The following is a 25,847-nucleotide window of genomic DNA, read 5'->3' on the forward strand; positions in this document are numbered from 1 at the left end:
ACAGCCCATGATCATAATCACTTGTCTTTGTGGGAGCCGCATGGCAGCACTGACCCATATTGAAGTTACAGTCAATGATCACTGTTACATCTTTTTCTTTCTTTCATTTGAACAGAGGAAGAAAGGAAACAGTTCCATCACTGGCATTATCCAGTGATGAAGGAGGACACTGGATGTGCATTTGGAGCAAAACAATGATCTCCCAATGATGGGCAGGGCCCACCCGGGGCTGGCTGTGTCTCCAGACCCTCATTAGGGTTTCCTGCTCTAGGTACCTCCCTGCCCACATTCTGGTCTTCTTAGTTCCTTTGGCTTGAGAAGGGCTGAAACAGTCTGGCGTCAGCCATACCGAGGTTCGTGTACCATCAGGACCCTCCTCTGCTCTTCGTGGTCCTCTGGCTCTGCCTCCTCCACCTCCTTTATCTTACTTCTATTCATCCCTCAGGTTTGAGCTTAAATGTTTCTTCTTCCGATTCTTCTCCCAACTGGTCCTAGATTGTCAGGTCTCCCTGTTCATCTGCAGCATCGTCAGAGCACCCTGCACTTTTTCTTCCTAGCACTTTATCGGAACTGCCCCTGATTATCCATGGAATTAGGAACTCAGTTGTTATGCTGCAGGTTGGTGCGGTTCACCACCATCTCCTCAGTGCAGAGCACAGCACGTAGGGGAGTAGATGCTCACTCAGCATACATTTGCTGAATGAATGAAGAAAAAGTGAGTGAATAAATTACATATCCAAGGGACCTCTAAGGTCCTCTGACTCAACTCTTGCCCCTTTTGCCACATCTGTGGCAATGAGAGTGTCTCTGTGTTTGAATGCCTCTAGAGATGACAGCTCAGACTCATGGCTGAGGCTGACTCCATCCCTGGACTTCTTACATGATTAGGAAGCTCTTCTTTTTGTTTGCAAATCCTCCCCAGCCATGTTTCCACATCCATGTGGCTTCTTCCTCCTTTCTGCCTCTTTATCACACACCACTGTCTCCACATTGACATCCCATGTAATACCTGCTCTAGTTAGAGCCCTGATCCTAAATTTTCATTTTGCCCTTCTGTCAGGCAAGTAATGGGGGAAGGATGTGCTGTTTCAGAGCTTGTCAGGGCTCCTGCTTTTGCTGCAATTATTCGTGTTCCTACTGATCCCAGCATTATCCCTGTAAGTCTGTCTTTACTAAGCCGCACGCCCCCTAAAGGCAGGAGTTGTGTCTCTCCCTGTCCCCCACTGTATCCTCAGGACCCAGCGCAGAGCCCAGCATGTGACAGTCCACACTAGATAACAGTAGATATCACTGGGATGAAAACTTGACAGCTGCCCTTGGAACCTCTTTTAGATTCCAGGCTGAGGGATAAGGAAGTCCTTTCAGTGGCTGCAAAGTGATACCTACACAGATGACTCGGTTGGGTGACCCAATGCTGGATCCAGGGGGTGAGATGGAAGTTTCAGACGTCCGTCGGTGCTGCGGGAGAGACGGGGACAGAGGGTGAGAAGCTGTGCTCTGATTCGGGGGGAAGGGGGAGACAGGGTGTATGCGTGCAGCTTTCAGGGGATGTTAGCAACACTATTGAAAGCACTCTCTGGCTATTTCTGCACTTTTTCTTTCTTTTCTGCCTTTTAAAGTGATGTCTGTGTGAATATAACCAGAAGTGCACAAGATTTTAGGCTGTCGGACTGAATATGAATTTGTTTATATATATATATATGTCATCAGCCTCTTAGATAGTAAGTTACTCATAAAACTTTTTATATGGGTTAATCCCAGTCAATAGTGTATTTACTTTAAATGAATAAAGTTTGTTAGTTCTCATTCCTTAACAGTTTGCTTATATTGCACAAAATATAAAAGTAGGTTAAACTTCATGTAATTGCATAATATACTGATTATTTATCATATATTCACTGCAAATTTACATTGACCTAAGTGATAAGCTTAAAAAATCTCTCTCTAAACAATGGAAATGAGGGACTGATGGCTTTTTTAGCAGAACAATGCTATGTCAATCTTAGTGCATCTCAGAGAGTGGCAGCCTATTGTGGTTAAACAGTAAACAGATCGGACAGCAATAAGGACCAGTAAGATACTGTGTGATTTTAGGAGTCTCGAATTCCTGGCCTGTCCAGTGAAGGGGTTGGTCTCGGATTGCTAAACTCCTTTTCAGGTCTCTGGTCCTACCATTCAAAGCATTCTAAGCAGGGCTATACAGCAATGGTTCCCAAAGTGTGGACTGTGAACAAGTGTATCTCTGGGGAGATACATTTAGGTGGAACATTCCATAATACAGAGTCCTAGAGTGAGAGAATAAAATTTAAAATTCTCTTCAAGCCTCTCAGATCAAGAAGGCAGTCTTAGTTTGATGCTAATACATTTCAGAACTGCCTTGACCATTGCTAGCTCCCCAGCGTGCCACCCTTTTCTTTTTTAAACAAAGAGATTTCAGGCAACATTATGTAGCCAGACTTTCCAAGATGTGTTCTTAAGAATTGTTTCATTTTCATTGAATTTATTTTATGGTTACCTTCTATTTACAACAAGTAATACTGGTTTTCCACTTGGTGATATAAAGCTGTGTTTTAAAATAAATTTAGTTAAGTAACAATTAGTGAATTGATTTAAAGAACAAGAAAAATATTAAGCACATAATGATGCAGGTGGCACATAGATACGGCAAAAAGCATCAGGGCTGTAGAAGGATGACTGAAATTTGAGAAATGTCACCAAAAAGGAGGAAATTGAGGAAGAAAGGGATAATTAGGACTTCTTACACCTTGAAAGGGAGAGAAGCCTTAGAAGAAACAAGAAAAAAACCTCATGGTTCAAAAAATTATCTATCAGTTAACTGGCTCTTTCCCCAAACTACGTTAGACGGATGAGATGGCAAAGGAGACGACACTATATGCATGTGGACTTAGCTGAGACTCTAGCAGGGAACTTTAAATGCAGTCCCAAGGGACCGAGTTGATATCTGGTGGCCAGAGTGTAGGGACATTCTAGAGGTCTCTGAGTGGCCTCCCAGCCCCACCACACCCCAGGTATCTCCTCCACAGCACCAAGGACCAGGAACTCGGTGAGCCCTGCTCTGCAGTTATTAGATCATGAATCCAAAGTCACAGGACCCTCTGGTGCTTTTCAGAGCAGAGTAATTCCGAGGGATGCGGGACCTCCGCTGGCCCGGCGTATGCCTGGAGACTCTGGCTGTGTTTCTGCCTGGTTGTATTACTGTGGGCAAATCGCTGCCTTCCTTAGACCTTGGTTTTCTCAAGTAAAGCAAAGATAAAATGCCTTGCCCCACCCATCCCACAGGGTTAAAGAAATGAAATCAGACAGTGACTTTGAAGATCTTTTGCAGACTCTCAATCTCTGAGACAATATTAACTACTATTGTTAATAAATGACCTTAGGTTGGGGTATATCGGGGAGGCTGCCATCTTCGGAAGCCATGGTTAGGGTATAGGCTCGCCCCAGGAATACTTAAAAACTCACATTAAGACATTGCTGTATAGTTTTCACAGTGTTATCATGTCCATATTAACCCCTCCAAAGCCCCCTGAGGTGGATGTTACCATTAAGGAAATCCGAGGATACAGGCACACATTTTGGGAGTGTGCACACAAAGAATGAGTTCCTAGTAAAGCACGGTGCCCCCGAACCATTGCAAAAAGTAGGCAGGCTTGCTTACCTTTAACTTCTTCTCTGCCCGGGCTGCCTGTTTGCAGATTGGGTGCCAAACCTCAGAACCTAGGGGCCAGGAAAATAACAAAGGCTCAGACCTGTCACGCCTATCAGCACTGAAGTCTCTCCTCACCTCCCCCACCTCTGTTTACTCCCTCAACAGCCTGTGTGCCCTACACAGCAACCAGGAGGGTCCCTGGTTTTCCTGGCTCTCTGCTGCTGCACAGATCCAACCACCCATGCAGTTTTTCTGCCCTTGAAAATCCTACTCATTCCTTAGGGGTCAAGTCTCACATGACATCTTCTTGCAAACTTTCTTACCTGCCAGCTGAGAGTGACTTCTCTCTCCTCTGTGATCCATAGTTCTTTTGTATCTCTCTCAACACAGCTGGCCTTAAATCATAGTAGCCTGTGGATTTATTACCCCCACTAAATTAAGAGCTCCTTCCAGGCAGGAGCTGGGCTTTACTCATTAAAGCTATCTAGCTGCTGGGTCTCCCACAGCATCCAGCACAGGACATCGCTGATAGAGGAGTCTATGTAAGTGTTTGTGGGGGAATAGATGAGTGGAAGATCGGCAGTGAGTGACACATAGCAGGTGGTCAATAAATGTATGCTGAATAAATGAATGGCAGTAGAGGTGAAATAAAGTGATAGACTGTGGTGAATTCCAGCCTGCTTTCCTCTTCAAAGACTTATGACAGTCTCCCAGAGCTATCAAATTTAAGGGGAAGAAGTGTCAGGATGTATAGTCTGCTTAAGAGCATTGTCTTGACCTTCTAATTCCTAAGAGACTCCAGACTCTTCCAATTTAGTATATTGCATTTTATTGTGGGTGAGAAGCCAGTTGGCCAGCCCCAAACTGAGAGGCCAATTTGGGAAGGCATGAACAACAGGTGGCCAGTCACATGTTGGGAAGGAGCCCCAAATATTACACATTCCCCAAAGAAGGAACAGGTGTCCTGGCTTAGAAGAAAAAAATAGGAACATATTATCCCATTGGTGCCATTCCTTTTCTAACCAGCCCTAGAAGGAAAGGAGCCAGCAAATGGCTAGATTCCTGAGCACCCAGATGGCATTTGTTTGTCTGACTTTTTTAAAAAAAATATTTTATTTATTTATTTTTTGAGACAGGGGAAGGGAAGGAGAAAGAGTAGGAGAGAAATATCAATGTATGGTTGCCTCTCATGTGTCCCCCGCTGGGAACTGGCCTGCAACCCAGGCATGTGCCCTGACTGGGAATTGAACCGCAATACTCTGGTTCGCAGGCCCGCGCTCAATCCACTGAGCTACGCCAGCCAGGGCTGTCTGACTTTTTTAGGGTATACTCACCACTGTAGTTTGTTGCCTGGAGCCCCAGGGCTGTAGTACTGGCTGAGTGACAGGGGGTGGTTTAAGGTTGCACAATCAGACCCCAGAGTGCAGTGCAGGGAAGATGGGCCTGGAGTGGGGAGCCCTGGTTCTTGTTTCTGCTCTGCCCCAACACCTCCTCCTTACGGGTCCCTGGTTTTTCATTTGAATAACGACGAGGTGGGGTTTGGATGGTCTTGGAGATTATCTTTATCTCCAAAATTCTAATTTTAGGGCCATTTTGTCATTTGTGAGATAGGGATCTTAGATTCTTGTTTGCTAATCTTCTTGGATGTTCCCTAATGATTCAACATGAGTTTAATTCCTTCTACGTGAAATGCAGTGGCTCTCAAAGCCCAGTAGGGGGACTCTGAGTCTGCAGCTCCATCCAGAACCTCAGGGTGTGTCTACTACAAAGGGGTGGGTGGGGACCCTTGCTTCGGGGAGTTATTAGAGAGAGCATTTCCGGGCCCTGTCTGAGTTGCGGCTGAAACCAGGAGGAGTTGTTTACACTGGGGCTCTGGCAGGAAGCACATGTTTCAGGTCACTGTAGGAAGAGGATGAGGTGGACACAGATGTCTAAGGTCATGGGATTCAGTGAAAGAGGCATAGGAAAGGTAAAGGGTCAGGCACAAGTCCTCATGGGGGGAAATCATGTGGAAAGAAAGGGAGGGGGTCAGATGAAATGGTCTCTCTGCATCACTGGTATATCTGTTCTGAAACAAAGCTGAGCCACAGTTGGCTTCAGCTCTCCACACACAGGAAAGCAGGTTTATAAGATGTGAGGGCTGAGAATTGAAAGAGAAAAAGAAAATATAATAGAATATGAAAAAAAAGAAGTTTGCAAATTAATTTTGGCAGACTATCATTTAAATTAAAGAGGGGAGAAATTTGTTGGTAGTTAGCAATAAACTTCAATAAGTGAAGGTAAGAAAAGATGATTTGTTCACGAAGACTCCTATGAATTGTAGTCTGCGGACTTCTGCCTTTGGTTAATAGCTCTCCAGTGTGGCACTGACAGAAAGGGAACACCCGGGGTGAAGGGGAGGTTATTCTCTTCACTGGGCTTTATCCCCACAGCCTAAAATAGTGTCTGGCTCACACGGGTTTAATGAAGAAACAGAGGAATGACTGATTGGTTCCCACCTTTGTGTTTTAAAAAAAGACAGTGAAATGCACCCAGAAGATGATGTAACCATAACAGAAGAGTTAAAAGAATTAAAAAAAATATTTTAATGCTTCTCTGTGGGAAGAGGGATGAATTCATTCACCATGTCTTGTAAAGGAGAGCAAGGAGCAAAGGCAAAAGTTTTGGGGAAAGAAAATTTAACATCTGAAGTTTGAGTGGGCTTATGCTGCAAGTGGGCTTCCTGCCCCTGGAAGTACTTAAGCTCGCACTGGGTGTGTGAATGCTTAGCAGGGATGTTGTTGAAGAGATGCATCAGGTGGTGCTCACACTCACAGACGTTTACAATCCCTCCCAACCACGGATATTTTATGTTTCCATCTTAACAGACTTCTCTGTATAGAAAGATAATTATTTACCCCTACCCCATGACCTTGACTAGACTATAAGTTCTATAAGCAGCAGGATTCATATCTGTCTTATCTACAGATATTCCTGCAGGGACAGCAGATCCTTAACTAACAGACACTGAGTGAATGAATACACAAACGTGCTATGCTGTTTTAGGCCAGTTGAATTCTCTAAGCTGGGCTCAGAGATTTGGACAAGTGGTAGAATCTGGACTCTGCTTTGACAGCTACGATTTCAGACTGGGTATCTATAAGAATATTCACTAGCTTGGGGTGTGTTGCAGTGTGACTCATGGACCACCTGTCTGGCAGCCTGGAAACATGCAGATTCCTGGGCCTGCAGAGGTGCCCCTATAGCCAATTTTCTGAAGGTGGGCCCTGGGAATATGTGACTTTGAACAAGCTCCCCAGAGGATTTATGACTGTAAATTGGAGAACTGCAGGGTTACATAGTGGCTAACACTCCACATTTGTTCCCGTGGAATGTCATGGAATAAAGAAATAAATTTTACAAGGTAGGACTCTTTAACTTCCTGTAAAAACTTGACACTTTGCTTGTCCAACTTCTGGTTCCATGAGTCACTGAAACTGTCACTCACATTTCCAGGTTCTGCAGTTACAACCTCTGTAAAGGTTATGGATGTGAAGCATTAGCCATTTCTGCACCAGCTGAATCGAAGATAGAGATCTCATTCCCTAAGGCCGTGCCTGCGCCAGGAACTCAGGCTGTTCACGATCCCCAGCAGCGTCAGCACGCAGTCTTATCTGACTGGCTATGGCGCCTGTGGCATTTGGGACTGACTTCATGTTTGGTAACCCACTCACCTCTCTGTTGGACGCTGAAATTCCATTTGCCAACTCTTTCATTTTTTTTTTTTTTTTTGCATTAGTGGGTATTTCATGACCAAACTGAAGCTGGGTGCCATAGTTTCCCAGAATGCCTCTCTGGGGTTACACACAGAACAGCGACTGGAGCTGGCCCACTGAGGGTTCTGTTTGGGCCACACAGTGTTTTCTTAAGTATTTTTTAGTGTAAATGCTCTGAGATCCTGCAGGTGGCCAGGGACCCTCTCTGCTGGCTGTCTTCCGGCTCTGCTCCCTCACTTAAGTAGTTTAAAGCAGGTGGTTGAATTTTCAACCCCTAATCCATGTCAGCTTGTTCTCTTACAGCAGGTTTCCGCTCTGGATTTCTCTTGGCCGTAGTACGGTGAAATTTCCGAGTTCTGCCTTATGTGGGCAGCACTCCCTTGGTGCATAGACTTGCTAGGACTTTGGGACGGCTCCTTTAAAAGCCCTGCCTCTAGATAAACAAGTGTGGTGTATCCATAGAGTGAAATATTATTCCACCATAAAATGGAATGAAACATTGAGACATGCTACAATGTGGATGAACTGAGAAAGTATCATGCGAAGTAAAAGACACCAGATATGAAAGGCCACGTATTATACGATTCCATCGATATGAAATAACCATAATAGGTAAATCTATAGAAGCAGAAAGCAGATTGGTGGTTGCCAGGAGTTAGGGTGAAAGGATATGAGGAGCAATTGCATAATGGGTATGGGTTTTCTTTTGGGGTGAGGAAAATGTTTTTGGGACTAGCTAACGGTGGTAGTTCACAGCACTGTGAAGGTACTAAATATCACTGACCTGTATGCTTAAAAATGGTTAATTGTATGTCATGTGAATTCTTCATAGGTATGTATGCACAGGAAAAATAGTACATATAGGTTTCCACATTATCCGTGGTTTCAGACATCCACAGGGGTCTGGAACGTGTGCCTGGCGGATAAGAGCGGACACTGTACATGCAGAGCACTTAGAATGGTGGCTGCCTTTTGGGGGGCACAGTGGAAGAGATAGTGGTTTTTGTTATTATTACTTTCTCTCCCCTACTGAAAATCTGTTTGCCAGGATCCAGTGTGGGTAAGGGGAAAGCAGTAAGGAAAGACTGCTTTCCTGGTGGTGGGTAGTGTTTACTCTCCGACTCCCGGAGCTGGGGCCTGGGTGAGCGAGGGCCTTGCAGCAAGCTGTGCAGGTGGAGTCACTAAGCAGAAGCCTGACTTGGCTGCCAGCATGCCCTTCTGGGAGGTTGGGCTCGTGCCCAGGGATGAGGGCACCTCAGGAGAAGTGGAGAAGACCAACTTGCCTGCAGCTGACATGATCAAGAGGGCTTGAAGCTTAATGAAGAGGTTGAGGGGCAAACCTGCTTAGGTACAATGAAGCTGGTCACCATGGAAGATATGAAGTGGGATGAGGAAAGGAGAATGGCAGTACCGAGCAATTTACAGGAAATAGTAATTGCTGCAAATACCCATTAGGACAGTCAATAAAATGTATTGAGTGCTTAGTATGGTCAGGCACTCAGTATTTTTGTTACTCTTATTGTTACTATTATAACTAATATTTAGAGAGAGCCTATGCCAGCCCTTATGCTATACATTTTATAACAACAGTACTTAATTTAAAAATAATGTTAACTAATATGATAGTAATGATAAAAATAATCTTGAAAAATAATAATAACATTTATGAGCACATATGCTTAGCACTTTTAATAATGGTGATACTATTAAAAAGCCAGCATTTATTAGTGCATGGCACCATGGGGAACCACCATTTCGGTATTCCTGGGTGTTGATCATGAGCTCGGACTGGCAGGGCTGGTGGGGCCGGGCTCTGTGCTAAGCCTCCACTGTGCATTCACTCCTTTAACCCTCACAACAGTTCGGTGACACGGGGCCTGGGATTACTCCTGTTCTCAGATGGGCAAATTGGGGTTCAGGGAGCTTAGATGCCTGGCCACCCTGTCCCTTGCTTTTTCCCTGCCCTACCTGGGTGTGCATGTATGACTGAAGTCAGGCTTCTTGGAGCCTCTCTGGTGTGTCTCCGTTGAAGCTTTCAGGGAACGCTGCCCCTCTGCACCCACTGTGGCTGGGGCTGGCCATGCCATCCGTCCCCTGCATGGAGGCAGCCAGTCTGGGGCAGGAGACTGTGAGGCCACACACAGAAAGCAGCAGGGAGAGCCACCACCTGCTGACACCACGGGCCTCTGGACCCAGCTGTGCCGCTGCTTGGGGCTTCTCAGTTCTGTGAGCTGTTTAGTCCTCCGTTTCCTAATGTCGATTGCGCTGGGTTTCTGCCGCCCAAGAAGTCCAGACTAATAAAACATCTCATTGAGCCAAAACGCCAGTATCTGACAGGCTCTTGACTTGCCCAGCAGGCAATTTTGTTCCCCAGAAAATAGAGGCGGCCACCGGGGAAATTGCTCCTCTGGACCTAATTTCGATCAACACGGACAAACTGGCTGGTGAAGTGGATGTGACGTGTAACTGGTGAGAAAACAGTCACATTGTCCTGAGTCAGTGGCAACTCGGGAGGGGCAAGTTGAAAACAGATGTTAAAATACAAACTTAAAACTACTGTGCTATAATATTATAGGATTCAACATGTTTGGTAACCCTAAAAATAAAAAATGCAGCTCATTAAAAATTAAAACATACCCTGTTTAAAATGAAATATGCTTAATTAGTAGAGTCAGACTTTAGGAAATATTACTTTAGCATAGTAGCAGGATATATTTGAATAATCTTAAATTATAGCAGGATTGGGAAAACAAAAGATTTAAAGTGTTTAAGCATAACTCCTACAACCTAAGCTGTCAGTAGGGAGATCCGATTCAAAATAACAATGCTAAATTAGTAAATTATTGCAGCCAATATTACGTCAGTGCCTTTTGAAGTGTGGTGGGATGAGACACGTAGGTTACAACTGAGGGCCGGCATCTCACAACCCCTAACAATGGGCGACACTGCTCCCGAACGCCTGGCAGCTCCATGAGCCTCCTCTGTTGTGCTTGTCAGAGGACAATGAGGCCCCGGCAAACCACTGATCCAACTGTGCCAGAGACACATCTCCTGGTGCCAGGACCTTGCACTTTCTGGACTATTAAAAAAACCTGCGATCTCAAACAGACTCAGTTCTACAAGAGCAGAGTTTTGTGCACTTATCAAAGAAGACTTTCAGAGCACCGTTTGGGATCCGCATTAACACGGAACTAAGGCCCTTCACTTTATTTTGGGCTGTGGACACCCCCAAATTGGATGAAAGCTAGAACCCTCTGCTTAAAGAAACATGTCTACATGCAAACTTTGGCAAGTTATTTCAGAGGATTCATCAAGTTCAGAAGGCCAACTACGAAACAGGTTAAGAATTTTAATAATAAATAAAAGAAAACCGACTTAAACAAACCCTAACAAGATAAGCTAGCTAACCTTGGCCCAGGGACATAAACCTCTCCAAACTTTCTTATTCTCTAAAATGCAGATACTACTGTTTGGTTCACACAGTTGAGATGATAAAATGGGATATTGCATTTAAAAGTTAGTGTGGTGCATAGTAAGTGCTTGGCAAATATCAGCTGATGGCATTTTACCTATTATTATTCTTAGCAGGACCTATAATTTGTTATAACACTTTCCTTAGCAGAGCACAGTTTGTCCTTGGATTTCATAAATGACTTTCTGGCTGGTGTGATGAATGAACTACACAAATGGTAACAGGGACCTGTTCAAATGGGCAGCTGACCACGCCTTTCCAGTGTTACTGTTTCCTCAGGTCCCTAGAACAGGGACATTTAGTGTAGACAGGAGGAGAGAAAAAAGCTCTACCTTCCCTTTCACCTGTGTATCAGCACATTTAGAACGGGAGCAGAGTCTCTGATGAACCACGCTTTGGGTTTCGAGAAACTGCCACTGGCCTAGACGCTGTAACCTTTGGGACGTCCGTGTAAGCGTTGCCCTGAACCCGCGGCATTCGGCTGTTATTTTGCCGTACCAAATCAGGGACCTGATTCCCTGGTAAAGCCCAAATGAAGGGTTTGGACAACAAACAGATTAGAAATTTGGCATCTTTACAAAAACAGTTAAAAGACTGAATAAACAACAGAATGTAAATAAGGGAAAACTTGCTCTTGTCTCCTGGGTCCTTGGAGGTTCTTGCCCAGACAAATGTCAGACTTTTCCCAATTAGAGTCCTTCAGAAAGCCATCGCACATCAAGCAGAGCACAGATAAAGTGGCCGAGAGCATCTCCCGAGGCCCAGTTGCTAGCACCGCGCATTCGGTGTCTGGCTGTAGAACCAGCGGACGTGGCTGGGTTTATGCCCCTGCACACTTCCTCCCTCGGCCTCTCCCACACCAGCGCTCTGACAGTCATCTCCCTGAATATTCACGAGGGCTCTGTGGAGTGTGCCTATTCTCGGAGCACTGGGCCTGCCTCAGTTTCTCCACTATGCAATACTTCCTCCCACCGTGGGCCTTTGCACCTGCTATTCTCTCTGTCTCTACAATCTTCCTTCCCCTCTTCACCATTCCACCTCCTACTCACTTTCGAGATCTTGACTGGATTAGGAGCCTTAAAACACGCTCCATTGTTCCCAAATTCCCCCTTCACAGCACTTGTCACAGCTTGTCACTGAATATTTGCACTTCTGTTTGAGTCAAGTCTGTCTCCCTTCCTGACAGTACACTGCACCCTGGAAGCAAGTACACCTGCCTTGTTCACCTCTCAGCCCCCAGCATGTCGTGGAGAGCTTGTCACATAGCAGGGCCTCAGTATGAATGAAAGACAGTATAATTATCCTCATTTTATAGGTGAAGGAAGGGACCCAGAGAAAGAAGTTATCTCTTAAGGTCACAGGCCATTAGCAAAAGGACTGACCCTTGAACCCAACAATCGTGGCTCTAAGCCAGTTCACACCACTCCTGTGCTGCCTAGGAGGGCAGTTTTCTTGCCATTTCTGGGGAATATCATTTCAGGTTTCAGTGCCACCATCAAGGGAGAGTGTCCAAGCCAATCACAGGCCCAGCTCTCAGGAGCAGCAGAACCTGCCCTGCCCACTCCCTTGCCTGTGGCTGACATCCCTCCCCCAAACGCCCACAGCCCAAGTAGCATGACTCTAGCATTGGACAGCCTCGTCCCCCTCATTCCAGGACCACTCAGCATCTCTCAAATCAGGTCCTTGAGGGCCCTGCAATTACTCCCACTCTCCCCAGAGCCAGGAGGGTAGGGATGGAGATAATTAAGGGGGAGGGTGACAGGCCTTCTTCCTCACCAAGAATATCTCCTGCCTTCTGGAGGCATTTATGTCCAAGGCTTAATTGTACATTCTCTCTCATGATCACAAAGCTTTTCACTGCACCACTTAACTCTTTCAGCATTCTGTGACACTCTGGTTAGAAGCAGGGCTTGGAAGAAGCTGATTCGTGAAGCCGGGAGCTCAGGAGTACAGGGACCTCGACTGACTTGCTCACTGCTGCAGTGCTGGGCACTCAGGCGATGCTCTATAGGTGTTTGTTCCATGAATGAACTGAGAGGTTACCACATGTCAGGAACTTAGCAGACCTCTATATGCAGGGACTGTTAAAAGCTGATTTGACAGGCTAGGAAGCCTAGGTTCAGAAAGTTAAGAGACTCGCTGAAGGTCAAGACTTAGGAAGCAGTGGAACTGGGATTGAAAGCAGCAAATAGGGAAAGATTAGGATTGGAAATTCAGGCAGGAAGGTGAGAGAGCAGATGATGTTAATTACTCTGCAGGTGTGAATGTGGAGGCAATCTCAACTCTAGGAAGTGCGTTCACCAGGGAAGGGGGAGAGGAATATCAGGCAACAAATTTTTGAGCCAAGTGCAAAGTCCAGATTCCCAAGGTGGACAGGGTACATAAAGATATCATGCTGTTTTTGGAGACTCAGGTGGGCTTCCTAGCATGTAGCACAGGGTCCTGCTGCAGAAACCACTCAGGGACCCAGGCACTGAGGGATGGATGCTAATGGGAAGGGGGAGGTCTAGTCCTTGCAGGGACCTGAGAGAGCAGACAGGACCTGGGTCCCAGGAAGGGAAGTTATAAGGCCAATCCTGTTCTTCCCCTGCGTGGTCTGGTTCTCACACAGCTGTCTTCCTCCCTTGGGGTCTCACTTTCCCATCTAAATAATGGGGGTTATTACCTTACAGTCTCAAGTGACCTCTTGGATCCTCCCACATTTATCACCTGTGCGACTATACATACAAGTACTGGTAATCTGTAGTCACAGCATCCTAGGGATGGCCACCTAGCCCGATTCAACACAGGAATTTCTGCTCCAGCCTTTGAGCAGGTGGTAAGAGATTCTGTTGAATAGCTCTAGGCCTGCAGTTCGTAACAGGACAATTTTGCCTCTGGGGGACACTTAGCAACAATATCTGAGATGTTTGTGGTTCTCACAGTGGGAAGGAGGTACGTTATTGGCATCTCATCGGAAGAGGCCAGGGGTGCTACAAAATACCCTGCAATACACAGGACAGTCCCCATACCAAAGAATTATCTGGCCTAAAAGGTCAACTGTGCCATGGTTGAGAAACCCTGCCCTAGGCAAAGGGACTGTCATTCCATCTCGCAGGACTCCTGGACCTGGGTGCTTGCGGCTATAAGCGGCTTGGTAGGAAGACACACTCTGCAGTTGCCTGCCTGGCCTCAGATCTGCACTGCAGGGAAACAGCAAGGAGGGGCCCTCACTCCTTTCCAAGACGGCTGGCTACTCACACATCTGGAGATGGCTAATCGTAGCGGTTCAGCCAACAGTGAATACCTGGAGAGCTTGTGGGGCCCATGTCCGGAGCAAGGACCCTGGGGAAGCAGGCCAAGACTCTAGGGCAAGCGGGAGGGGACCGGGTGTGAACAAAGGGGTTTGGGGAGTCAGGAAGGAGGGAGTGTGTTAGGTTATGGGTGGAGTCGGAGGCACCTGGGGGTTTATGAAGTACATGGTGACTAAACTGGGTCTAGAATGGTAGGGTTCTCAAAAGGGGCATGGAAAGACAATTGTTCTATTGAAGACAAGGCATGCAAGCACAGCCCAGAGGCATGAAGGCCGTGAGTTCATTGAGGGGCGGAACTCCAGGTCAGCCACAGAGACAGGCCTGGTGCACCCCCGCCCACCCACCTTTGCACCCCAGCCACGCTGGCTCCCCTAGGTCTCCAACACTTGCCGTTTCTTTACCCACCTCAGAGCCTGGAGGATTCTGTCCCCGCAGGTTGGCGCACCCCATCCCTCCCCTCTTTGCCTAGTTAATACCCACTCATCCTTCCGGCCCCAGCTCTTCCTCTGGCAGCCTTTCCGGATGCCCCTCCTCACTCCCGTGCTGTGCTCTCCTTCATAACACTTTTCCAGGGTGACACTTACTTGTGTGATGATGGACTGTGACCTACCCCCACCAGACTGTAGGGCAGTGGGTGCAGGGCTGTGGTTGGAACTCACTATGCACCTAGCACAGAGCCTGCACATGGTGGGGGCTCAGGAAATGGTTGTCGAATGGATGAAGAAACTATTGAAATTTGGCAGCTTAACTGCTGGATTAGTTCAAGGCTAGACAGGTAGTTTGAGACCTCATAAGAGGGCCCTAAATGCTAGGTTAAACTGGTGGGTAAGGAGGGGCCCCACTGACCTTTGGACAGGGCAGGGCAAAGAACACTGTGATATCCTCCAATGATAGACTGGGCACAGGATAGAGGGTTGAACAGAGTCTGGAGACTCGTTAGGAGACTGTTGCAAGAATCCTGGAGCCAGAGGGCTGGACTCTGGGAAGGGGTGGAGGGAAAGCAGCCCCAATTTACTTCTAAGAGACTACTTTTTTCTTCCATTCCTTTCTGTACGTCCTGAGAGTCCATGGGAAGAGCAGGCAGCAGCCTGGTGTGCGACACTCAGAAGTGTGGGGAGAAGGGAGGGGACATGCTGCAGGCGCTCTGCAACTCAGGCATCCCTCTGAGGTTTTCTGACCCCTTGGCCTTGTTTAGTGCAACCTCCCACCCCCAGACAGAGCCAGGGGAGCCTGCTCAGAGCACTGCCAGGGAAGCAGGCCAGCCAAGCAGCTGGTGGAGGCACACAGCAATGGAAGGCAGATTACATGTCACTTCATATTAGCCACACCGGCAACTTTCCCAAACCACCCAGAGAGGGGTGAGTTAATCGCAAATTTGAGTATAAGCCAAAAGCAAAGGTAACACTGAAATAAAAGGAGATTGTATCTCCTTTCCAGTCATGTGTGGATTGGAACACCTTACAGAGTGTCAGGTTTGCTTACCCGTGAGGTACATCTCCTCCCCTTCAGTGAACATTTGGTGGCAGCGTACGCATCTGGCACAGGTTGGGTGGTAGTGCTTCCCTCCTGCCTATGGAAGTAAAAAGGAGAAATAGGAGTTCAGACCTGGGGCTGTTGCCTGCTGGGCCAGGTTGGGTTTGAACATTTCCTGGGCAGGTTAGTGTGGTGTTTTCATGGCTCCGTGATTGGACGGGAGTCTGCCCAGGGGAGTCCAGCACTATCTAAAAGTCCACCCTGGAAACTTAGTAATTCTACCCCATGGGTCCCTTATGGCAGTTCAGAGGACTTCCCTGGATGCCCGCAGTACTGTTCTTGTGGTAGAAAGGCCCTTTGGAGGCCATTGGTCACACCTCCTTTCCAGATAAGGAAACAATCTTGCTTTGAGGACATCCCAGCATAGGGCCCTTCTTTGGGGCCCTTACCACTAGTGGGACAGCAGATGATTTTAAACAGTACACAGACCCAGGATTTAATAACATTGGATCAATGGAAAACAAACACCTCTTTTTTTTCCCCAAGGAGAAAGTACCAGTTTGGTACAGTATGCCTTTAACATCTATCCCAAACTTATTAATCTACCTTTTTAAAAATGAGAACAGGTGTGAGACTTGCAGTCTCCACAGCAATAGAAACTAGCTAGAACTACATTTGTTTTTTTTTGGTTACAAGCAATATGGTAAGTGATCCTAGTTTTCCTGTCATGCTATATAAGTTCAAGTGTTCTGACATGTAAGGAGCCAACTTAAAGACAAGTTGAAGTGTTAGTGAAGCAAGAGTACCTGAGGTTCACAGGCATGACATAAATTGTGACAGTGGCGTGAGAAGGACAGACTCTTAGCATGCAGTGGACAAATAAAGGGACCTGCAAACTCAGGGCCTCCTGGGAGCCTCTGACCCACAGGCCACTCCTGTGATCCTTGTGCCTGGGTGCCTCCGCCCCCATCCTCCACGCACCCCAGGCCAGCCTTGGGCGAGCCCCCTTCCCTATTCCCACTTTCCTTCTCTGCTATTATTTAAAGCAAAAATGAAAATGACTCGCAGGTGCAGATTCTCCTATAGGAGAAGGAATAGCTTCAGAGCAAGTTGTGACTCGAGGTCTCCCTGAAGCCAGTGTTGGAGCTGGACTCTTCGGGTCCAGTCACCAGCTCAGCCCTCACTTCCAGCTGACGGTTGTGACACTGCTGTCCCAGCCAAGAGGGCTGGGTGGGCCCAGGGCCCTTCAGGGGCAGCTCCAGGATTTCCACACAGGAGGGGCTCGGTGCTGTGACTGGGTTAGAAGGTGGGGCATGTTTTGAAGGTATGTTTTGCATGTTGGGGCGGGGTTTTTGGGGGGAGTATACCTGGGGAAAATTGATGGATACTGGGGGAGGTCCTTAAGTCACCTCCCTAACATCCAAGACATCACTTGGTCTGATACTAATGAGTTCTTCCAATTCAAAAATTATAATTGCATAAGGCTGAATTGAAGGCCTATTTCCAAACCTTTCTTTGGTGGGGCGCTTGGGCATAGGCTTGCCTATTTTGGAAATGCTTGGTTTAGTCTAAATACTTAGCAGGAATGTGAAAAGGGCAGATTTTTTAAAAACGAAAAAACCCCCTCCAATATTCCTTGTTTTAGTTTCAGTGCTTTGTGTGGCTCTGCCAGTGATAGAATGTCTCCACTGTCATCACAGCAGACTGAGTGCAAGCTCTGCAAGGAGCCTGCTGCTTCCCTAAGCTGAGACGTCACTGCCCTGGTTCCCCCCGCACTGCACCACGACAGGGGTAATCGGCTTAATTAGTGGCCTCTTCCTACTTTGTGTCTCTTTTTCACTTGAATAATAGACCTGTTTCTCCAGGGTGGCAAGAGCACATTGGCAAAACTGAAGCTTGGCATCTTCTTAAATATCATGCCCCACCACCCAGCCTCCGCTGAAAGAGGCTTTGCGCCCATCTCAGCACCCTGGCTGTGGATGGCATGAAAACAACTTGAGGTGGGGGAGGGAGGGCTTTGGTGTGGGGAAAGGGAGGCTGCCAGAGCAGCAGGCACCAGCACAGGGAGACCAAGTTGGTGAGACAAGGTGAGATATTCTGTCTGTTAACAAACTGAAGTCATGAAAACAGTGAAGAAATAGGGCGAAGATCTAGTCCCTGAAAAATGGGGCCATGTCAGAGAGGATGAAGAACCACATATAAAGTTAGAAAAAGCAGTGCAAGGGCACAGGTGTGTGGTTCTCCTTGGCGAGGGCACAGACTAGGAAGGAACAAGTGTGACAGGTGCTCAGCACACGCAGCTCTGTAACTGAGGAAGGGATTGTGGGGGTGGACTGGGGAGGGAATGGGAAGGGGAAATGGAATTTAATTAAGTGCCTATTGTGTACCTGGCAAAGTGCTGGGCCCTGTAGTGGGCAACTGTTGTTTTTTCCTGGCCAACATCCTTCCTCCTTCCAGAAATAGCATCAGGCCTTTCCTGGATGGGACTTCCCATTCTCTATGTCAGCCCCTGTAATTAAGTAGGGCTGACCCTACCAAGAGTCTATTCCAACTCTGGTCCCAGATACTGGCTCAGGGATGAGCCTGGGATTATCTAAAAGGAGTCAGTCCCAGGGTGTTTGTCGAGCTATTAGGAAAGAGAAGCTCTCTTTCCATTGGGGATGCTGGCTAATAGGAAGGACGTAAGCCTGAGTGACTGAGTGCTGCTCCAACTTCCCCATCATGAAGGAGTGCCTTCCTGAGAATAAAGCCAACATGGAAGGAAGTGGAGTCAAGATGGGGAGATAGTTCAAATGCATTTGTTTGAGCCCTGGATCCAGCTGTGCCTGAAGTCAGTCAGAACTACTCCTGGACTCTTTATTATGGGAGCTGATGAATTTTCTTTTTGGCCTGAACCATTTGAGTATAATTTCTGCACTTGCAACCAAAAAAAGTCCTGAGTATCTATACAGGAAAACACACTTGTATGTGTCTCCTTTACTCTCACACTATGACCACACTTATAGATGTGTGAGGTATTTTTTCCCTCCACTGAGCAATTCTTTGTGACATCAGCTGGGTGTCCTACAATTAAACTCAATTTGACACTATCTACCTGGAGAGAGAATGAGACCCTACAGGTTAAGGGCTCAGTCCCACAAGCCTGACCCCCTGCCCCTGACACACACTTCTGATACCATTCTCAAGTCCCCGGCCATCCCGTGTACTTTTGACTATAAATAGGGGTGCTTACAACCCCTGACTTGGGTTTTATAATTTGCTGGTATGGCTCACAGAAGTGATGTTTATGTTCAGCAATCTATTATATGCTTATGTTTACCATCTATTATAAAAGGATAGGATAAAGGATGCAGGTGAACATTCAGATGGAAGAGATACATGGGGCAAGGTCTGTGAAAGAGCTTCAGTGCCCTCTGTGGGCCCCACTCGCCCAGAAACTCCACGTGGTCACTGCCTGTGGGACGCTGGAGGCTTCATTGCTCAGGCAAGGCCACTGAGTTAAGGATGATTAACTCCATCTCCAGACCCTTTCTCCTTCTGGGAGGACGTGGGGTGGAGCTGAAAGTTCCAAGTGTCAAATCATGGGTTAGTCTTTCTGGTGACTGGACCCCATCTAGGGGCCCACCAAGAGTCACCTCGTTAGAACAAAGGCCCTCCCATCTCCCAGGGAATTACAAGGGAGTTAGGAGTTTGGTGTCAGGAATCAAAGACCAAATATTAGAACAAAAGCTGCTCCTAGTGCTCTTATCACTTAGGAAATAACAAGGGTTTTAGGTGTTCTGTGCCAGGAACCAGAAGCAGAGACACATATATTTCCTGCTATTTCACACTAGCATATCCATTATGTTAATGTGAAATAAACATATATATATATATATTGTCATTAAGAATTAAATAACGGTAGTATTCTCCATGGATAGATAAAGGCTCTAAGACTCAGAGAATGACTTGCTAAAGGTTTCATGACTATATGTGGTAAAATTGGGATCCTACTCTGTTTTACTCCAACAATGCATTTTTCATGACATAACGTTACTTCAGAGACCCCCAAGAGGCTGAGAGCTGTGGGCAGCAGTATGGGATATGGGAGCCTGGGGTGCCAGATTTTGCTCTCTCTCTACCAGAAATACTACCTATGACCTTGGAAAAGCATCACATGTCTTGGGGCTCACTTTTCTCATCTGTAAAACGAAGAGGGTGAACTGTTGACTGCTAAAAGTCTGTTCCAGCTCTAAGAAAAGAAATCAATATGTCCAAGATGCTAATGGAGCCTCGGGTGAGTGGAATCAATTGAAACGCAGTCACAGCCACTTCCTGAGAAGAGGAGGCTGCCACGATGCTGAAAGACGGCCATAGGCAGGGAAGGAGCTACCACTGACAGTTTCGGAGCAGCTTGGAAATGCTGGGACAAACTCCCACGGTGGCCCCGAGTGTAATCAAGGTTTTCTTCCTCCTGGAAAGGAAAGCCTGCTTTGATGGTCTCCCATCCCACTGACCCTTGACCCCACTACCATCCGGATGCCTCTCCTCCACCACCCTGCACACCCAGCACATGGTGCTCCCACAGGCAGCTTTCCCCACAGCCACAGCTTTTCTCAGCTCGTACAGCCCTTCACTGATCTGTAGAATCTGACCACCACGCAGAATGACCTCGAGTGGCCTCTCACTGCCCCTGCCCAGTTCTCTGCCCCCAACCCCTGACTTCTCTCCCTCTTTGCCTAATAACTCCCCAGTCTCCTTCTTCCACCTGTAAGCTGCTAACCCCCACGGCTGCCTTTAGCACCCTCCCTCTCTCTCCAAAATCCTGATGACTACTGTGGTGCAAATCCAAGCTGGCCTGAACTTTTTCTCTGAGCTCTCATCCGCATTTCTGACTGTCTTCTTGAAACCCTCTTGGAATTTCTATCACAACCTGTCCCAAATGGACTCAGCTTCTGCCCAGATTGGCTTCCTTCCCTGCTGCTCCCCCAGTTCTGCAGAGAGAAAACCATACTTCCTCTCATCCAGGCTTGATGCTTCGGGGCAACTATTGGCCTTTCTCTTTCAATCTTCATGTCTACCAATTGCCTCACAGTTGCAAAGTTATTGGAATTCAACTTCCATCATCTTGGAGGCAGGGTGGTTGGCCTTTTCACCGTCACTGTACCTCCTGAGTCTTTCCTGTGGGATCATGGCCTTCTCACTGGTCTCCCATATCCGGTGGGGTGACTTAACACATGTCCCTCCTCTCTAAGGTGCAGCTCTAAGTAGGTCACTTCTGTTAGGCCTTCCCACAGTCCCCTGTTGCCAAGTGAATTACCCACAACCTCCCCACCCTGGTACTGAGCCCTGGTACTGAGCCCTCAGAAATCTGTGCTCCTGTTTCACGGCTTATCTTCCATGTTGCGCTCCTATGCCCCTTAGAAATGCTTACTAGTTTATTAGCTCTGTGCATTTGTTTATGTCATGCTCTCTGACTCCCTAAAATCTTTAAAAACATAATCTTACCATGTTGCTCCTCCATTTAACACTCTCCCAGTGGCTTTCCATAGCACACTGTCCATTCTCCCTGTTCTCTGAATGGGCCAAGCTCATCCCCCCTCTAGTTTTTCACATGGTGGCCTCCTCATCCTTGGGGCTCAGCTCCAGTGCATCTCTTCAAAGAGTCCTGTCCTGGTCATCTCTCCTACTGAGCTCAGATGAGGCCGCAGAGTCCTCTCTCACACAATGCCGACTCCACATAACCACAACCAGCTGGCCACATCTGTCAGAATGCTCGCAAGGGCTGACCCAGTGTGCTGTCCCCCAGCCACTGTCAGATGAGAAAACTGAGGCCTAAAAAAACAAAGATGTTCACCCACAACCTGAGCATGAGTTAATGGCTGAATGAATATTAGAACCCAACTGTTCCTGCTATTAGGCTATTGTTTTTCCTTTACACTACACTCTTTCCTGTTTCTAATTCATTAAGGTAGGTGGTCCCAAAGCATAGATGGCGTCCTGTGCCCACAGGTATGGGGAGGAAGGCCAGGAAGGTCAGTGGACAGGAAGCTCAGGCAGGGGCTCAGAAAGGGTGATGCAGGTTGTCTCTCACTGGCAGAGCAAGCTGTGCATTGGAGGCAGAGGAGAGCTGTTGCCATGGTGATGGACCAGCCAGAGAAGGGCTTAAGGAGCAGGCTGCTAGACAAACTGGTTCTTAAATCAGCACGTTTACCAAATGCTTAAAAAAAATGCTCCCATCCTCTAGCAGAGTTGGGAAGAAAATAGTAATTTTTGCTCCATAGTAATCTACCTGTGTTTCATAGATTACTCATATTCTCATCACACTATTTTTGAACCAGGAATAATTTTGTCCAGCTTCTCATTTTGGGGATGTTCGGAGAGGTAAAGTTATCTGTTCAAGGTCAAGTAGCAAGCTAACCTGGGGCAGAGGAAGTCGGGGAGGGGGGAGAAGGGAGTGGAGTGACTTTCTTTATCCTCAGTGATGACTTTTTTGGAGCCACAGGCCATCCTGCTCAGACATCTTCACAATTACTTGTACCCACTCACCTCCAAGACCCTGCCGCTGATGTATCGGTCACATGTCTCGCATTTAATGCCAAACTGGGAGTGGTAGTCAGACTCGCAGTATGGAACTCCATCCCTGCAAGAGGAAATCCACACAAGAAGAGAAAGTTGGGGGGTCTGGGGGTGATGTGGAGATTCCAAGACCTGCAGCTGATGGGGACTGGGCCAAGATTAGAAGCACTGGAGAGCTCGTTGAGGGTGTGAACTCCCCAGACACCCCTCAGATCGATGGAATCAGATAACCAACCACGGGGACCCAAGAATCTGCATTTTGACAGCCCCCCCTGAGTGTGCCTGAGAACCACTGGTCTGCTGCTGGTCAGGTGTTCCTTTTTTACTCTCCTTCCTCCCCCTCCCCATCAGTTCTCCAGACCCATTCTCTTCTCTTGACCCCAAAGGGCTCTTCTAAAAAATTATTAAAAATTTTATTAAGAATTATTTTATTTACCATAGATAATACTTGTATTTGCCTTTGGTACATTACAAAGGCATAAAAGAAAAAGTCTTGACCCTCCTACTAGCCCCTCCCAGTTTCTCTTCCAGGAAAACCAGGAGGTAATCAATGTGATCAATATTTCGCATATCCTTAAGGGCTCCTCTTCTAATTAAGAATTTTACCTGTGATGAAAGAACTATCTGACTGCATTCCTGGGTCAGTAGGTAACGGGAACCTCTCCCAACCCCCTCCTCTGCACTCCATTTTTGCCCTGTGCTTATAACTTGTCAGGCCGTAACAAGATTGTTGTTAACTATTTCTATACGACCCCTACCACTAATAGCCACTGACGTGTATCTTTTGGTGTGTGGCAGGCCCTCCGATGGTGTTTTACAGAGGTTGTTTCATGTAATGTTTAAGGCAGCCCTGAGAGGTCGGAACTGTCAGTCCCTCCGTCGTGTGGAGGAGAAGAGCAAACTTGTTGGACCTACAGCTGGATTCATACCCAGGCAGTCTGGTTTCTCAGCCAGATTTTTGTGAGGATCAAAGGACACAACTCCAGGGTGTCCTTGGGCTTGGCATAATGCCAGCCTGTAGCGAGCACTTGGCATGTGGCAGGCAGAGGAACCCCTGTGGTGGTGACAAAAAGGGGTCTTCAAGGAGGATCCATGGGGCTCAGCTCTCAAGGGCCAAAATGGAGGTGGTTGGGCACACCTGGGCGTTCAGTTCAGTTCTGGGCCCTCCCTAGCTCCAAGGACTGGATCTGCTGACATCTCTGAAGTGCTATGAGAAGAGAGGGACACTCCCCCACTTTGGGTGTAACAGTGCTGGCTCACACAAACACTTGAGGGACAAGTGTGCCATTGTTCCATCTCCAAGTTGTTGCCCTGTCAGGATGGCTGGAAGCCTGCCCTGGAGAGCAGGGGCAGCTGGGGTTTTCCTGAAAGAGAGGCAGCAGTGAGGACAGATGTACAGCAAGGCCTGGAGGTGAGGCTGCTGTCTGTGGGTCTGTGAGATGAGCTTCCCCCTGTCCCTTCCAGCCCTTCTACTTTCTGTGGGCGTGGGAGGTGACTCTGCAGGGGATAAAGTCATTTGTCAGGAGGTAGGAACAATGAGCCAGCAAACTCTGAGTGTAAATGCCAGCACCACCTCATTTGGGTTGGTAAGGCCTTGGGGAATTTGAAATATACGTAATTCTAAAAAGAAGCAGAAAACAAAATTAATATTACTAGGTACTTATTAGGTATGAAACACAGATCTCTGAGCCTTTGCACAACACTGCCCTGTGAGGTAGGTCATCTTCTTATCTCCATTTTTTATAAATGAGGAAACTGAGACTCAAATTAAGTGTCCTGCTGAGGTCATACAGGCTGGGCTTCTAACCTGGGCATCAGTGTCATAGTCAGTGCCTCTAACTACCTGCCACTCTGCTGGCAGATGGATGAGGAGCCGGAGCTAGGCTGCAGAGGCCTGAGGTGTGGTGGGCAGTCCAGGCTGGGCCTCCTTGAGAGGAACTCTGAGAAAACCCTTACTCCCCCAGGGAATTCTGACTTAGGCTCCCGGACTCAAGGATTACCGGCTGGAGACTCACTAAGGGCACTCCTTACTTGGCAAGTACAGAGGGGAATGCTAAAATCCTACTAACATGGCATTCATATGGTCTCAGTGATGCAACCTCAGTTCACCTCTGCAGCCTCCCTACCCTTGCTTGGGCTGGGCTTCCTGCCAACAAGCTTTCTTTCTTTGCATTTTCAAATTTTATCCCCCTTTCCAAGGTTCAGCTCAGATACTACCATCTTTCATGAAGCTCTCACAGATTCTCAATTCCACTTCCTGCTAATTAGAAGTGATCCCTCCTCTCCCTGAATATTCCCAGCCCTTCCCTTGGCGCTCTGACACAGACCAGTGCTGTCTGGCCAGCATCCGTCTCCCCTTCTGCCAGTAGCAGTGCCTTGCCAACCCTCTCCACTTGCAGTTACTGGGGCCACAGAGGGGCTGCTCTCTGGCTCTAGGGGGTCACATCCTCCTGGAAAGTGATTGGTCAGAGATGAGAGTGTGACCCAAGGGTGGCCATGTAAGAGGCAGCTGTGGGACTTCTGCTGGAGTTCTTGTGAAAGAGGGCTTTCTCTCTGCTGGGTTTGCGAAACTGATAGAAAGAAAGCTTAGCGTTGCTGCTGGTCATCTTATCACTTGGGGAGGGCCTGCTTGAGAATAAATTCAACACAGAGGAAAGCAGAGGAGGGAGAGAGAGAGAGAGAGAGAGAGAGAGAGAGAATATGAATGAGTGCTAAAGTGCTGATGACATCTCACAAGCCCCTGGATTCAGCCATGCTGGAAGGTAGTATGCCTCTGGCCTTCCCATTGCTATGAGTCAGTGAACTTCAATTTTTGCTTTTAAGTGAATTAGAGTTTGGTTTCCTGTCACTTTTGAGCCAAAAGGTCACCAAGAACACAACTTCTCTTGAGTGCTCCCCACTACATATCCCCTGGGGTCATAGTTCTTTACATCTGTATTTTGTCTCCCCCATTAGACTCCAGCTCTCTGACTGCAGAAACCGGGTATGCTGTACTTGACTCACTCGCCATGTCCTGGCATGGAGCCAGAGACTGGTATCTAGGAAGTGTCTGGGCCGTAAAGTATCAAAGCTGTGAGTGTCTGTAGCCGTAATTTCTCTTAGGTACTTGAGTGTATAAATGTGGTCACTAGGCATCACAGGGAGGGGAGCTTGTCCAGTGCTGCAGGTCGCTAGGAGCTGGGCCCTCTCTCCCGAAAACCTGGTGTGCCCATCATCTCTCATCTTGATTCAATCCCTTCAACAGCTACATTATTGACTGTGGATCGGGCACCGTGCTAAAAGTGGCAGTGAACAAAACAAAGTCCCTGCCCTGGTGAGCACACACATTAAATATTATCACTGGGGTCAGTTACTCCCCTGAGCCTCAGTTTCCACAGCTTTTCAATGAGGATAAGTACCTCATAAGGGTAGATATGGGGTTTAATGTGATAATTCATCCACAGCAGTAAGTTCCCAGTACATAATAAAAACTCCATAAATGGTAGCTAGTATTATCACCATTGAGAAGTTAATGTGGATAAAAATATAATTGCAAATGAAGTTAGCCTGGATGAAGGAAACAAACAGGGTACTATAAGGGCCAATACTGGGGGGCTGGAGGTGGTAAGAGGTGGTAAGAGACCACCTCT

The 25,847-nt window shown here is 47.4% G+C and overlaps 1 protein-coding gene across 3 annotated transcripts in view; it reads right to left on the bottom strand.

Moving 5' to 3' along the window:
- The window catches only part of ABLIM3 (actin binding LIM protein family member 3), a 108,799-nt gene that overhangs the window by 21,688 nt on the left and 61,264 nt on the right, over nucleotides 1-25,847 (bottom strand). For all 3 annotated transcript variants that reach the window (XR_008391759.1, XR_008391760.1, XM_037161880.2), the window contains 4 exons: nucleotides 22,189-22,282; nucleotides 15,670-15,757; nucleotides 3,677-3,735; nucleotides 1,387-1,458 (listed from right to left, as the gene is read on the bottom strand). Coding sequence is in view for 1 of the 3 variants with exons in the window: in XM_037161880.2 (XP_037017775.1) it covers nucleotides 1,387-1,458; nucleotides 3,677-3,735; nucleotides 15,670-15,757; nucleotides 22,189-22,282 (313 nt within the window). In the remaining 2 variants the exon portion in view is untranslated. The remainder of the gene's footprint in view (nucleotides 1-1,386; nucleotides 1,459-3,676; nucleotides 3,736-15,669; nucleotides 15,758-22,188; nucleotides 22,283-25,847) is intronic.

Source organism: Artibeus jamaicensis, unplaced genomic scaffold (assembly GCF_021234435.1).
Source record: "Artibeus jamaicensis isolate MK-2021 breed Jamaican fruit bat unplaced genomic scaffold, CSHL_Jam_final contig_432, whole genome shotgun sequence".
Lineage (NCBI taxonomy): Eukaryota > Metazoa > Chordata > Mammalia > Chiroptera > Phyllostomidae > Artibeus > Artibeus jamaicensis.